We start from the raw sequence: 14,665 nt of genomic DNA on the forward strand, positions 1-14,665 counted from the left end.
CCCTCCCGCGTGGCTCCCCGCGCTCTCCGCCCGTGCGTGGCCGGGATGCTCCGGGACGCGTCTCCGCCCAAGCCCCGGCTCAGCCTCCGCCTGTAAAGGCGGGTTTACCTGCGGCCTCGGGCCTCGCCGCCCCTCTCCGCAGTCCGTCTCCAAGGAGATGACATTTTAATGGAGGAGAAGCCGATCTGTAAATATCGAGGCGGGGTCCCACAATCCCCCTGCGTCCTCGCAAACTGCCGGGGCTGTGACCCCTCCGCCGTCTGCGGGCTCCCGCCCGAGCTGCTGGGAACCACCCCTGGGGGGAAGGAAACTGGACGGCTCCGGGAGAGGCGGGCGGGGGTGGGCGGGAAGTGATAAGCGGCTGAGCGCAGCTCCCCGGGCAGGAAAGACAGCGACAGCGGCGGCGGCGGCGGCGGCGGCGGCCCGGACAGCGCGCGGGGCTCGGCGGCCCCACAGACCTGATGGAGAGTCCCGAGAGCCCCAGCACCGACGGTGAGTCCCCTTTTTATTACCCCCGTCCTGGACCGGCCTCAGTTTCCTCAATTGGAAAATGAGCACATATTACACACACACACACACACACACACGTTTAGATATATACACACCTAGAGAACACCCATAAACACACACTTGTATAAATATATACACCCATAGGAGAACATCCATAAACACACACACACACACACACACACATATATAAATACAGATATATAGATGCACACATGTAGAGCACCCATAAACACATGTGCATAAATATATGCACACATAGGAGAACCTCCATAAACACACACATATATATGTATAAATACAGATATATAGATGCACACACATATAGAACACCCATAAATACACACATGTGTATAGATATATACACACATAGAGAGCACTCATAAACACAAACATAAGTGTACAGATATAGACATATAGATATAGATATACACATAGAGAACACCCATAAATACACCCACATGTGTATAGATATAAATAGATATACACATATAGAGAGTATCCACAAATACATATGTGTATATATATATATATATTTTAACACAGTGAATGGCACATAGGAACTTTCTAAGTGCTTATATCCTTTCCTTCTCTTTCTATTTTCGGAAGATTTTTTTTCCAATTGAATTTACTTGAATTGGGTCTAACAGGTGGCTGGATTAGGGACTTACTTTCTCAGGACAAATTTAGCTGATCTAGCTAGACAGCTAGACAATTAATATTTTTTAAAGCTCTTACTTTGTGCCAGGCACTATGTTAAATGTGGGGATACAAAGAAAGATTAAAAAAAAAAACAAACCACCCTATCCTAGAGAAACTCACCTCAACCTAGTTGTGGGGGAGGGAGATAACATGCAATAACTAGGTACAAATGAGCTCTATGCAGGATAAATAGGAACAATTAGCTGAGGGAAGGTGTTAGAATTAAGAGGGCTTAGGAAAGGCTTCCTGTAGAAAGTGGGATTTTATCTCGGATTTGTATGATGTCAAGAAAGCCAGGAGGTGGAGATGAGGGGGAAGAGCGATGGAATGGGGGATGGTCAGTGAAAATCCCGGGAGTTGGAAATGGAGTGTGTTATCTGAAGAACAGCAAAGGAAGCCAGCTTACTGGATTGAAGGAGGGGGGAGGAGGGGGGATAGGAGGAGTGGTGTGAGCTGGAAGCTGAAAAAGGAAGGGAGGTTGGTTGGGAAAGGTTATGAAGGAGTTTGAATGCCAAACAGAGGATATTCTATTTGATCGTAGAGGAGATCCTCCCCAGGAGGGAGCCACTGGATTTTATTGAAATGGAGGGATGGGGAGATGACATGATCAGATCTGGGCTTTAGGAAGATCACTTTAATAGCCGAGTGAAGGATAAATTGGAATGGAGAAGGATTTGTGGCAGGAAGATCAAGCAGTGTGCTCTTGTAATAGCTCAAACATAAAGCTCAGGACCCTGTATACTGAGGTACTTAATCCTTGGATTAGGATTCATAAGGAAGGCCTTCTGAGCACTGATTCTTCCCAAAAGCGTAGGGTCCAGTGGCACACTTACCACAACCCGTATGCTCTGATGACTGGCGTCTGAAATTTCTCCTAGGTCTTCGCCTTGGGAAGGCTGAGCTGCCTCCTCTACTGGCCTTTCTTCATCCCACATTCCCCTCCCTCTGGATCCACAGCTCTTCCCTTGTCTATATTACTAGATCCTTGTCATGCCCATAGTTCTCCTTCAAAGAAAACCCCTGGTTTTGGGCATGGAGGCCACTTCTGCTTTCAGAGGGAAGATCCTTTCCTTAAGAACTTTCACTTTAAAATGGGATGTGGAAATTTAACTAACTTGTTTTAAGTATATAAAAAATTTAACAGATAATTTTCAGAACGTTGTTCCTTATCTATACTTCCTTCTGTTCCCTTCTGTGCTCCCCCACTTTTCTTTCTCTTCTTTAAAAAAATGATAGTTATTGCTCCTCCCATCCACTCAATTTAGCTTCCCCTCTATCTTCCTCCCTCCCTCCCCATCTTCCTTCTTTTCCTGTTGCCTTCAAATATATTCAAGTCTCTTCTCTATTCTAAACACTTTCAAGATCCTATCATTCCCTTTGTTTCCCAGTGTCTCCTCCTGGATTCCTCTTTCCCTTCTCAGCTAAATGTCTTGCAAAAATCTACCTATACTCTATAATTGCTTCTTCTCTCCTCACTCATGTATATCCTGAAAGATGAAGAATAGTGCTGATACCCCAAATTCAATGGTAACAAAATTGGAGGATAGAAGGGGAAAGAAACAAAAAAGAAGAAAAGAATGGTGCTGATACCCCAAAATTCACAGGTTAGAACAGGAATGGAACAAGCATTTAAGAACTACCTGCTATGTGCTAGGCACTGTGCTACAAATATTATCTTGCTTAATTCTTGCATCAATTCTGTGAGATAGGTTCTATTATTATTTGCATTTTACAGATGAGAAAACTGAGGTTAAGTGACTTGCTTAAAGTCACACAGACAATAAGTGTCAGATGCTGAATTTGAACTCAGGTCTTTCTCACTGTAGGCCAGGTATTCCATTATAGCACCACCTAGCTGCAGAAATCGAACCTATCTTCTCAAATGTATCTACAAGTATCCAAAGTTTGAACAAGACACAGGAATAACAAGAACTCTAATGCAATGAAGGAGATTCAAGGACATGACTGTGACAGAGACTTAATAGAGGATGGCATAATAGTAGATAGCATAGTCAAATTTGGGGGGACAATCAAATAGGATTGTTGCATTCTTGAGGTTCCGGTCAGATAATAGAAGTAAGCAGGAAACTAAGAGTGAAGAGAGTAGATGTTTATTCCAGTTAGCTGGGGCAGACTGCAAAATAGACGGCAATCCACACTGAGCCCTACCTTCTATGTAAATATTTATATGTGGGGGGGTATATATATATATATGTGTGTGTGTGTGTTTTTAGAGTCGCATTCATAAGTCAAATATTCATAATGATAATATTCATACTTCATAATAAAAAGTTGACATTTTTATAAGTGGGTCATACCAAAAGAATAGTATATATGTTAGAGAAAAAATGTCTCTCTTTCTTTACAAAAGATAGATAAGGGAGTTATCACCTAATTATAATTAGTCTCACTAAATCAAAGAAATCTCCTCATTGGGTCAGACAGAGAGGAGAAATTTTTTTGACTGTAATCCTCCACCTTCAGCAGCTAAGATTTTTGGGGTATGAATGAGAGATGAAAATGAGACCTTAAAAGATGCTAGCTTTTGCAGCTGAGTCCTTTCAGTCTCTTAAAAAAAAGGTTGCAGTTTATATGCTTTAAAATAGGACCCTTCCTAGAGAGGGGAAAGGTTGGGTAATCTATGTGTTACATAAACATATCAGGAAAATTCATGGTGCAAAAACAGGGGGTTCTGGTAAAGACGTTAAGACTGAAGAGGTTCATTGGAAGTTTCAATTTCAGAAAACTTGGTTAAGTCCATTTTGGGAAGGGGGCATGATAGGATAAATGGGATAAATCCCAGAACTGAATCATTGCTTGATTAAAGTTCGGGGTCTTCCTTATTCAAAAACAACAAGATGGAAACATAGTACATGGAGTAGCTTTGGGCATTAAAAGGGAATATTTTTAGGAAGAAAACTATGTTCTACTTCACTCAACTTTCTGGTCATCTCCTGCATAACCTCCTCATCCCCTTGACTTCTGACCCTCTCTTCTCCAATTCTAGAACAAGGATCAAATCAATTTCTCTATCCATGTTGCCATCCCTCTAAATTTCTGGACCAAAGTGCTCCTCCTTGGCCATCATTCCTCCTTGTGTGTTGGCTTCCCATTTAGAATGTAAGCTTTTTGGGGTCAAGGACCATCTTTGCTTTTGTATTTGTATCCCTAGCTTTTAGCATAGTCTTTGGGACACAGCATATGCCTAATAGAGAAGGAAATGGCAAATCCCTTGAGTATTTTTGCCAAGAAAAACCCAAAGAGTTAGAGGTGACTGAAATCACTCAATCATGACAAACAACACTTTATAATAGATTCATTCATTTCACTCATTCATTTATTGGAACGATTTCATAACAGAATAGATAAAAAGCTAACTCAGAAATTAAGCCCCACCTTTCACAAATATCATTTTAGGATTCTGAGTAAATCACTTAGCTAGGTTCATTTCCCAAGCAGTCCTCTTTCTGGTCATCCCTTTGCTGGGTTACCTAAAATCTAGCCATCCAGCAAAGGAGATGTCAGGCTATCCTTGTGTTTTGCCTTGGATCTGAAAAGAGCCATTTCTTCCAGGACGGGGCCCAAGCTCCACACGGTCCCTGTCTCCCACCACTGGAAGTCCGAGAGGGACTGTTGTGCTAAAATGGAAGTTTTCTCCATTTCAAACGGTTCCACATTGATGGAACTTGTAGTTGAGATGCTTGTTCCTCTGTGCTCAGGTACAGAAGGGAACACTCTCCACTCCTGGAGGGGATCAAACATTTGTCAGTCATGGTGGGATGTTCACAAAAAATTCTGCTTAGCCATAACAGGGGAAAGGTGTTCAATAAGGATATTCAGGGAGGGCTCTTTACCAATTCTATTGAGGGCAGCTTCTCTGTTCCTGTGTTATCTGAACTGGTCTAGCCTTGGGAAGACTCTGAAGCCTTTTTGTACAACCAGTAATAATAGTCCTGATTCAGTCAAGTTCCTAGGATAGCTTCAATACCTTTTAAGAGAAAGATCTAACTCAGTCCACACGACTAGGGAGATTAGAAGATATTTCTAAGATGGTGTCCTGCCTTGATAAGCATTAATTAAGCACCTCCTGTATCCCAGGCATTTTATTAAGTGCTGGGGATCTGAAGAAAGGCAAAAAATAATCCCTGCCTTGTAGTCTAATGAAAGAGACAGCATGAAAACAACTCTGTGCAAACAACACAGAAGCAGGATATTGGAGATAATCAACAGAAGAAAGGCATCAGCATTAAAAGACAGCTAGGTGGTGCCAAAGTAGGGGAAATGCTAGGCTTGGAATCTGGAAGACGAATCTTCCTGAGTTCAAATTCAGTCTAAATGACTCAGCTATGTGATCCTGAGCAAGTCACTTAACTCTGTTTACCTTAGTTTCCTCATCTGCAAAATGAACTGGAAAAGGAAATGACAAATCACTCCAGTGGCTTTGCCAAGAAAACCCCAAAAGAGGTCATAAAGAATTAAAAATAACTGAAAAATAACTTAACATCATACTAGAATTAAGGGGGTTTGGGAAATTTTTCTTGTAGAAGGAAGGATTTTAGCTGGGTCTTGAAGGAAGCCTGGGAAGCCAACAATTGAAGCTGAGGAGAGAACACCATCAAGAACAGCAGAGAAATGCCTGAAGTCCAGAGATGGAGTGTTTTGTTTGAAATAAAGGAGGTCAGTGTCTTGGGGTAGCAGATGATATGGACGGAAATGATATATAAGGAGACTGGGAAGGTAGAAGGTGGCCAGGTTCTAAAGGGCTTTGAATTCCAAAGAGATGATTTTATATTTCATCTTAGAGGTGGTAAGTGCCACTAAAATTTATTGAAGAGGGAGCTATCATGGTCAGATCTTCATTTTGATTAGTTTGACCGCTGAGTGGAGTGGGGAGAGACTTGAGGCAGGCAGATCCACCAGTGGCTACTGCAGTAGTATGTAGGTGAGAGGGTCTATACCAGGGGAACGTCAAAGGAGAGAAGGGACATCTGAGAGGTATTTGCAAAGAAAAAAATCAAAGGCCTTGTACCATATTAACTTTGAGATGGATAGCAGAGTGAGAGTGAGGAGTCCAGGATGACTCTTAAGTGGTGATCCTGAGCAATGGGGAGAAAGGTGGTACCCTCTATCGAAGAACAGGAGCTAATGGGAGAAAGAGAATGAGTTCTATTTGGGACAGGTTGGATTACCATCCTCCATCCTCCAGCAGGTTGGTTGGTGGCAGTGTCAGAAGCAATAAGGGGGCTTATTCCAGAGTCATTATGAGGGTAGAATTGAGAGACAGATTGGATAGGGAGGGGAGAAAGAGTAAGGGGTCAGGGATGCCATGTAGGATGGTGGTATCTTCAGCAGTAACAGGAATATGAGGAAGAGAGGAGAGAGAGAGGGTTTGGAGCGATGATGGAGTAGGAGAAAGTTCAAGATATCCAAGGGACATGTAGCTTAAGATAGTAATAGGCAGATAAAAATGTAAAACTGACAGAGGAGAATGGTAGTAGACATCAGAATCATCAGCATAGAGATGATAAATCAGTCCATGAGATCTGATGGGATCAATGACTGAATAATATAGAGGGAGAGAAGATGAGCACCAGGGACAAAACCCTGAGAGACACCTACAGTGTGATTTGCAGGAGAAATAAGGCCTGGTTACATAAGTGGGAGGAGAACCAAGAGAAAGTGATATCCTGAAAACTGAGGAGAGATTGATTGACAGTATCAAAGTCTGCAGAGAGGTCAAAAAGGACTAAGACTGAAGAAAGGGCATTAGATTTGACAATTAGGGGATCATTAATAATTTTAGCGAGAGTATTTTCCAAGAATGATAAGGCCAGTCTGGAAAGAATTTTAAAAAGACACGCAAGGAGAGAAAAGGAAGTCACAGATTGTAGCTCGCCTTCTCAAAAAGTTTAGTCACAAAAAAGGAGGAGAGATAAAGGATGATAGCTAGAGGGGATGGATGGAGACATGGCCATATTTGTAATATTTGTAGGTTGTAGGGAAGCAACCACTGGATAGGAGGAGGTTGAAGATTAGTGAGAATTGGGAAGATAATGGAGAAAATCTGTTGGAGAGCATAGGATGGAATGGGATCATTTGGCTTGGAAAAGAAGGGTTAGCCTTGGTAAAGAGGACTATTTTTTTTTGGCTGAGGCAATTGGGGTTAAGCGACTTGTCCAAGGTCACACAGCTAAGACGTGTTATGTATCTGGAGCCAGATTTGAACTCAGGTCTTCCTGACTTTAGGGCTGGTGGTCTATCCACCACACTACCTACTTTACCCAAGACTATTTCTTCATGTGAGAATAGAGTGAAGGAGGAGGCATCTGGTTGATGAGATGACAATGGGTAGAATTTTTTGAATAAAATATGAGGCAAGATTCTCAGCTGAGAAGGTGAGTGGGAAGGGGAGTCATAGGAGATTTGAAAAAGGATGAAAACATTTGGAAGAGGGGTTGTGCGAGGAATGGGATAATGAATCAATTTTTGTTGTTGTTCAATTGTTTCAGTCATGTCCAACTCATTGTAACCCCATTCCTTGGGTTTTTCTTGACAAAGGTACTGTTGTGATTGGTAATTTCTTTCTCTGGCTCATCTAACAGATAAGAAAACTGAGGCAAACAGGCTTAAGTGACTTGCCGAGGGCCACACAGCTAGTAAATATCTGAGGCCAGATTTGTTTGAACTCATGGTTTCCTGACTCAGGCCCAGTATTCCATCCACTGTACCTCCTAAATGTCATGAAATGAATAAATTAGGGAGATATAAAAGCATCTCCTTGTCACAGTGAGGGCCTGGTTGATGTTGTGTCACATAAATTTGTATGTCAGCAATTTTGTAATCTTGCTCCAGCTTTGTTCATCTGTACCAAAATCTCTTCTCTCCCCAATGCCCTCCACTATGTGACTCTATATCTCACACTCTCAGTTGAGGATTTCACCCCCCAAAAAAAACTGAGGTCATTCCCCCAAAGTTTCTCACTTAATAATGTCACATTCTTTTGAAAACATCCCCAATTTCCTTTTCCTTAATCTTAGTCTCTAAAGGACAAGTCACTTTTCCTCTGTGAAGGACTAATCCTGACATATGTATACATCATCCTGGATCACTTCCCTTCCTATCCATCTATCATATCGCCCTCACTATTTATGTTCTCTCTCGGTAATCTTCAATTTTCCTCTGTCTATTGGCTCCTTCCTTGACTTTTGTAGACAAGCTCTGGTCTTTTTCTATCTTTAAAAACTCTCACTTGTTTTTACTATCCAGCTCACCCTCATCTTCTCCCCTTCTCTGTTAAACTCCTCAAACTATCCTTCTATACTTAATGCTCCCCTTCTCCTCTCCTCTTAAGAATTCTCTGTAAATCTGGCTCCTAGTCCTTGCACCCAATTTATCTATCCATTAATGGTCAAATGGCCTCTTATAATCTTGCTTCTTTTAGTATTAAACATTTGGCACTCTTGATTACCATTTTTGTATTCTTGGGCACCTATTAGGGTTCTCTTGCTATTTGTCTGACCGCTCCTTCTTAGCACCATAACATTGAAGTTGTGCTCATTTGCTGTGAATATTCCCCAAAGCTCTGTCCTGGACATTTTCAATCAATACTGTTTTAATTAGGGATTTCATCAACTCCTGTGGGTTCAATTATCATCTCTGTGTGAGAGTTGCCAGATTTCTACACTTCACATGCACTAACTATATACTGTCCAAGAAGACCATATAAACAACTTGCTATTGTGTGCAGATGTTTCCTTGCTACTTAGTATCACTCTGCTTTAATTACAACACAGGTTGTCACACAGTTGACTTCTCGGGAAGGCCAAGATGCTCCTGGGGGGATGGGGAGTCAAATCAGACACATCAGCAGGTTCCCTTGCTTTACTGGAGGGTCTTATATTCACCCAGAGTTCTTCCTATATCTGTGACCCTCTACATTTATATATCTGAGCTCCTTCCTGACTTTCAAATTCCCATCATTCACTGCCTAGTGCATGTCTTTATTAGGTGTTTTGTAAGCATCTCAAACTTAAGGTATATAAAATGGAACTCAGAACTTTCAGCCCCCACATTTGCTTCTCTTCCCAACTTCCCTATTACTATCCAGAGCACTGCCACCCTCCTAAACAACTATTTTGTTATCTTGGTTTTATTCTGGGCTACTTACTCCCAACTTTATTTTTCTAATGTCTTCAAATCTTGTTATGTTTGACTTCATACATTCCTCTTCCCTTATAAAGCCCAACTCCGTACAGCTGTCCATGACCTCAAACCCACTCTGCTTCTACTTGATCTTCCTGACTCTTTCCACTCCAGTCCATCTTTTCCTCAGATGTCAAATTAATCTTCCAAAATCACAAATCTGACTCTATCACTCCCCATTCCCAACCCCATTGGGACTAATTCCAATGACTCCTAGCTTCCTGGATCAAATATAAAGTCATCTTGTTAGCACACTTTGTAAGCTTGCTCCTTCCTATTTTTTTATTCTTTTTATAGTTCTTCCTATTGAAGAAATAAAAAAAAAATACTGTACTCTATTTTAGGTTTAGGACTAGCTAGGTAGCACAGTGGACAGAGCACTGGACCAGGAATGAAGATCTGAATTCCACTATGTGACTCTGGTCCAGTCACTTAAATTCTATCATTTTCTCAACTATAAAATAGGGTTTATAAGGGCAGCTAGATGGTACAGTGGATAGAGCACTAATCCTAAAGTCAGAAAGACCTAAGTTCAAATACATCCTCAGACACTTCTGAGTTGTGTGACCCTGTGCAAGTTACTTAACCCCAATTGCCTCACCAAAAATAAAACAAAATAGAGATAATAATGGCATTTACAGGGTGGTTGTGAGGATTGAATGAAATATTTGCAAAAGGCATTTAATTCAGTGCCTGGCACATAGTAGGGACTTGATAAGTACTCATTTCCCTGTTCCTTTATTTTTCATGACTTTCTATCCAAGCCATTTCTGGCTTGAAGGGAAGGTTTGCCAAACAGCGATAACCTCCAGACATTGGATGGAACTCTGTCTCAAGATTTCAGTTAACATTTGTAGAAATCTTGAAAAAGAAAAAGATGTCTCAAAATAGAATCTGGGTTAATATTCAAGAACAGTTAACCAAGTTGCTTAGATACCCTACCCCAAAATTAAAGAGATCTTTTCCTTTCATTAATTCTTTTTGTTGTTTTCATCCTATTAAAATTTTTTTCCTGGTTGTATAAGAACTTTTAAAAATACACATTTCTTTATGAATCAAGTTGAGAGAGAAAAATCAAAACAACAGGGGAAAAACACAGGAGAGAATTAAAAAAGAGAAGTAAACATGTGTTGATTTACATTCAATCTCCATAGTTCTCTTTCTGGATGCAGATGGCATTTTCCATCCAAAGTTTCTTGGGATTGCCTTGGATCACCGAACTACTGAGAAGAACCATAGTTGACCATCGCACATTCTTGTTCTTACTGTACACAATGTATTCCTGATTCTGCTTGTTTTGCTCAGCATCAGTTCTTAAAGCTTTTTATTTACAAAGCATATGCATGGGTAATTTTTCAATAGTGAGCCTTGTAAAACCTTCTGTTCCAAATTTTCCCCTCCTTCCTCCCACCCCCTCCCCTAGATGGCAGGTAGTCCCATACATGTTAAATATGTTAAACACAATATATGTATACATATTTATTTAGTTATTTTGCTGCACAAGAAAAATCAGATCAAGAAGGAAAAAATGAGAAAGAAAACAAAATGCAAGCAAACAACAGAAAGAGTGAGAATGCTATGTTATGGTCCACTTGACTCCCAAGGTCCTCTCTCCAGATATAGATGCCTCCCTTCATCACTGAACAAGTGGAACTGGTTTGAATCCTCTCATTGTTAGAGAGAGCCACGTCCATCTGTCTTGTTGTTGTCTAGACCTTTCTAAAATCAGCTTGTTCATCATTTTTTATACAATAATAATATTCCATTACCTTCATATACCACAACTTGTTCAGCCATTCCCCAACTGATGGACATCTACTCATTTTCCAATTCTTTGCTACTACAAACAGCTGCTACAAACATTTAGCATGTGCGGGTCCTTTTCCCTCCTTTATGATTTCCTTGGTTTACAAACCTAGTAATGGCACTGCTGGATCAAAGGGTAAGCACAGTTTTCTAGCCCTCTGGGCATAGTTCCAAATTGTTCTCCAGAATGGTTGAATCATTTTACAATTCCACTAACAATGTATTAGTGTCCCAGTTTTCCCACATCCCCTCCAACACTTAACATTATCTTTTCCTGTCATCTTAGCCAATCTGAGAAAATAGGAGGCTTTCATTAATTCTTAATCCTTTCTTAGTGAAAAAAGTTGGGTCTTAGGTTTCATTAGGGCAACAATGGTGTGAATTATAAGACTTAAACTTGGTTGCCACCTGAGATTCATTCACCCCTCCCCCCTACTCCTTTATCTTGACTAGCTTTCTAAGAGGACTTTTCCAAGGGCTTTAGAGAAAAATATTTCTTAATAGTTAAAATTTTACTGTAAGTGAAGTTTTAGATATGCTTCTACATGTTCCTCCATGCCCCCTCTGGTACAATTGCACTTATACCTTTTGTGCCTCAGTTTCTCTGCCTGCTCACCTCCTCCTCTTAGTTTCCTTGGCTGCCTTCAGGGCAGTTCAAATCCCACTTTTTACTAGAGCTTTTCCTGGTATATACCTGTATATGCTGCTAGTTCTTCCCTCTGAGATCACTTTCTCATTATTCTGTATATATCTTTTAATATACATAGCTATTTACATATTGGAGCAGTTAGGTGGTGCTATAGTACATAGAGAGCTGGGCTTGAAATCAGGAAGATAGCTTCTTGAGTTCAAATCTGACTTCAGACACTTAGCTGTATGACTTTGGGCAATCACTTAACCCATTTGCCTCAGTTTCTTTATCTGTAAAATGACTTGGAGAAGGAAATGGCAAATCACTTTGGCATCTTTGTCAAGGAAATCCCAAAAGGGGCTGTGAAGAGTCAGACACCATTGAAAAATAATAAAATTTACACATTATTTTCCTCATAGAATCTCGAGAAATTCCTCAAGAATTTAGTCCAATAAAAAATCATTAATAATAGTAGGCACTTGTGCTTGTTATGTGCCAGGCACTGTGCTAGGAATATAAAGAAAAGCCAAAACAGTCCCTACTCCCAAGGAACTATTAGTCTACCAATGACTTGAACAAATAAGATATCTACAGAGAAAGGGAAAAGAAAGGGAAAGGAACAAACTTTTACATTGTGCCTATTATGTGCTGGGCACTGGACTAAGGGTTGTTGGGTGTTTTATTTACATAAATATCATCTTGTTTTATCTTTGGAATAACCTTGGGAGGTAAGTGCTATTATTCCTTCTTTACATACAGCTTGGGAAACTGAGGCAAGCAGAGATTAAGAATTTTGCTCAGAGCCACATAGTTAATAATTTTCTGAGGTTGCACTTGAACTGAAAAATTCTGATTCCAGGAATGGTGCCATGTGCACTGTTCCACCTAGTTGCCATGGATAAATTAGATAATCTTTGGAGAGAAATGGAGAGAATCTCAGAGAAGGCATTAATATTAATGAGGCTCAAAAAATATTAATGAGGCTCCAGGAAAGCAGGATTTTCATCTTAGATCCTGGGAAGCCAGGGAAATCAGGTGGCAAAGACACATAGGAAGCATATTTTAAGTCCAGGTGTTGAAACAGCCAGTTTTGTTGCAAAGAATGGCAAGGACTCTTTAAGTTTCTGAAAATATAGTGTAAGAAGACTGGAAAGGTATGAAGGTGCTGGGCTCTGAAGAACTTTTAAAAAAGCTAAACAGAATTGACATTTGATCCTGGAGCTCATAGGAAGCCATTGGAGACTATTCACTAGTGGGGGTGATGTGGCTGGGCTAGTGTTTTAGGGAGATCACTTTGACAGCTGAGTAAAAGATGGACTGAAATGGGGAGAAAACTGAGTCAGGGATCAGCAACCAGCAGGCTAGGGTCTCCATGCAGGGGATAATGATCAAGGTGGGGATGTCTAACACAGAGATGGGCATAGAGTGAAAAACTTCATTAAAGTCTCTTGCTTGACTGCCTGCATATAGTAGGCACCATATCAATATTTATTATAGAGATTATAATCTCTTTGAATCAAATGAAATCATATTTGCAAAGAGTTTAGCACTGTATACTTGCACACAATAAACACTACACAAATGTTTGTTATTGTTATTATTACCTGTTATGTACTTAATAAATGCATATTCCTTTCCCTTTCCCTCCTCACTTTGCTGTAGCAGACCTTATCTGGACTATCGTGTTTAGTTCAAGGAGCTATGGTTCAGGAAAGATATTTACAAGCTAGATGGAGTCCAGAATACAGCATTGAATAGTCTGCAGTCCCATATAGAGGAGGATTTTAGTTGGAGGAATTCAAAATGTTTAGATGGAGAAAAGAAATCTGGGGAAGCATCATGGCTGTTGAAGGGTCATGGAAGAAAGATTAGACTTGGTCTGTCTTTCCCCAGTCAGCATAACTAGGAACAATGGGTGAAAGAAAATTAGAGAACAACCGAGGCTTGAAATTTGAGATAATTTGAAAAGCAGGAAACCTGGCAAAAAGCAGAATGTGTTACCTTTGGCAGTCTTAAGTTCCTCCTTATTGGGTGGACATCTTCAAGCAGCTGTATGGTCATAAGTCTTTTAGCCTATAGAGGGGCTTTCTTGTGGGTGTCCAGTTTGGTATCCAAGATGGTATCCAAATTACCAACTCTTCCAGTTTTTATCTTTTGTACTTCAGAGACTCAGAGTGTAGTCAGAAGATGATGAAGGAGGGTTTCCTGAAGGGAGTTCTTGAAAGCCGAGAAGCTGAGAGACATGAGCAAGACTGAGAGAATGGGGGAAGAGAGACTATTGGATGCATAGATTTTCATGTCAAAGGAAAACTAGGGATCTGGTAGGTTAATTCTCACTCCAAAGCCCCAAATCAGGACCAGTTGGCTGCAATCTTCTCATTTGATTGGAATAGGAACAGAGAGCCGGGGATCTTTAGTTCTTCCCTAATCAGCTAACTTCTTTTAATATACCTTTATATTTGGAGCCTCCACTCTCTATCCTTTCATTCTTCTGAAGTCCATGAAATTTGTCTTCCACTAATATGACTTAAGTAAAACTCAAATTTCACTTATTAGTAACTTTTCAATGTTACCAGAATCTTTTAACTGCTAAATCTAATAGTCTTTCCTCAGTCCTCATTCTTTTTTATATCTTAGCAACATTTGCCATCATCATGGTCTCTTCACAGATATAATTTCATTGGGCCCCAAGAAATGAATGTGGTTCTCTTCATACTTGTCTCATCACTTCTCCTTTATATTTATACAATTTTAATTGATGCTGCTACACCTAACCCAGATTATTCCATAGGGTTCTACCTGGGACCATCTCTTTTC

The 14,665-nt window shown here is 40.5% G+C and overlaps 1 protein-coding gene across 1 annotated transcript in view; it reads left to right on the forward strand.

The window, feature by feature from the left end:
* The first annotated feature begins 406 nt into the window (after positions 1-406).
* LOC127557559 (zinc finger protein 91-like) overlaps positions 407-14,665 on the forward strand; it is a 38,183-nt gene continuing 23,924 nt past the window's right edge. Inside the window, exon 1 of the mRNA XM_051990871.1 lies at positions 407-492. Coding sequence (XP_051846831.1) covers positions 462-492 — 31 coding nt within the window. The 5' untranslated portion in view covers positions 407-461. The remainder of the gene's footprint in view (positions 493-14,665) is intronic.

This window comes from Antechinus flavipes, chromosome 3 (genome assembly GCF_016432865.1).
Source record: "Antechinus flavipes isolate AdamAnt ecotype Samford, QLD, Australia chromosome 3, AdamAnt_v2, whole genome shotgun sequence".
In the NCBI taxonomy this organism is placed as follows: domain Eukaryota; kingdom Metazoa; phylum Chordata; class Mammalia; order Dasyuromorphia; family Dasyuridae; genus Antechinus; species Antechinus flavipes.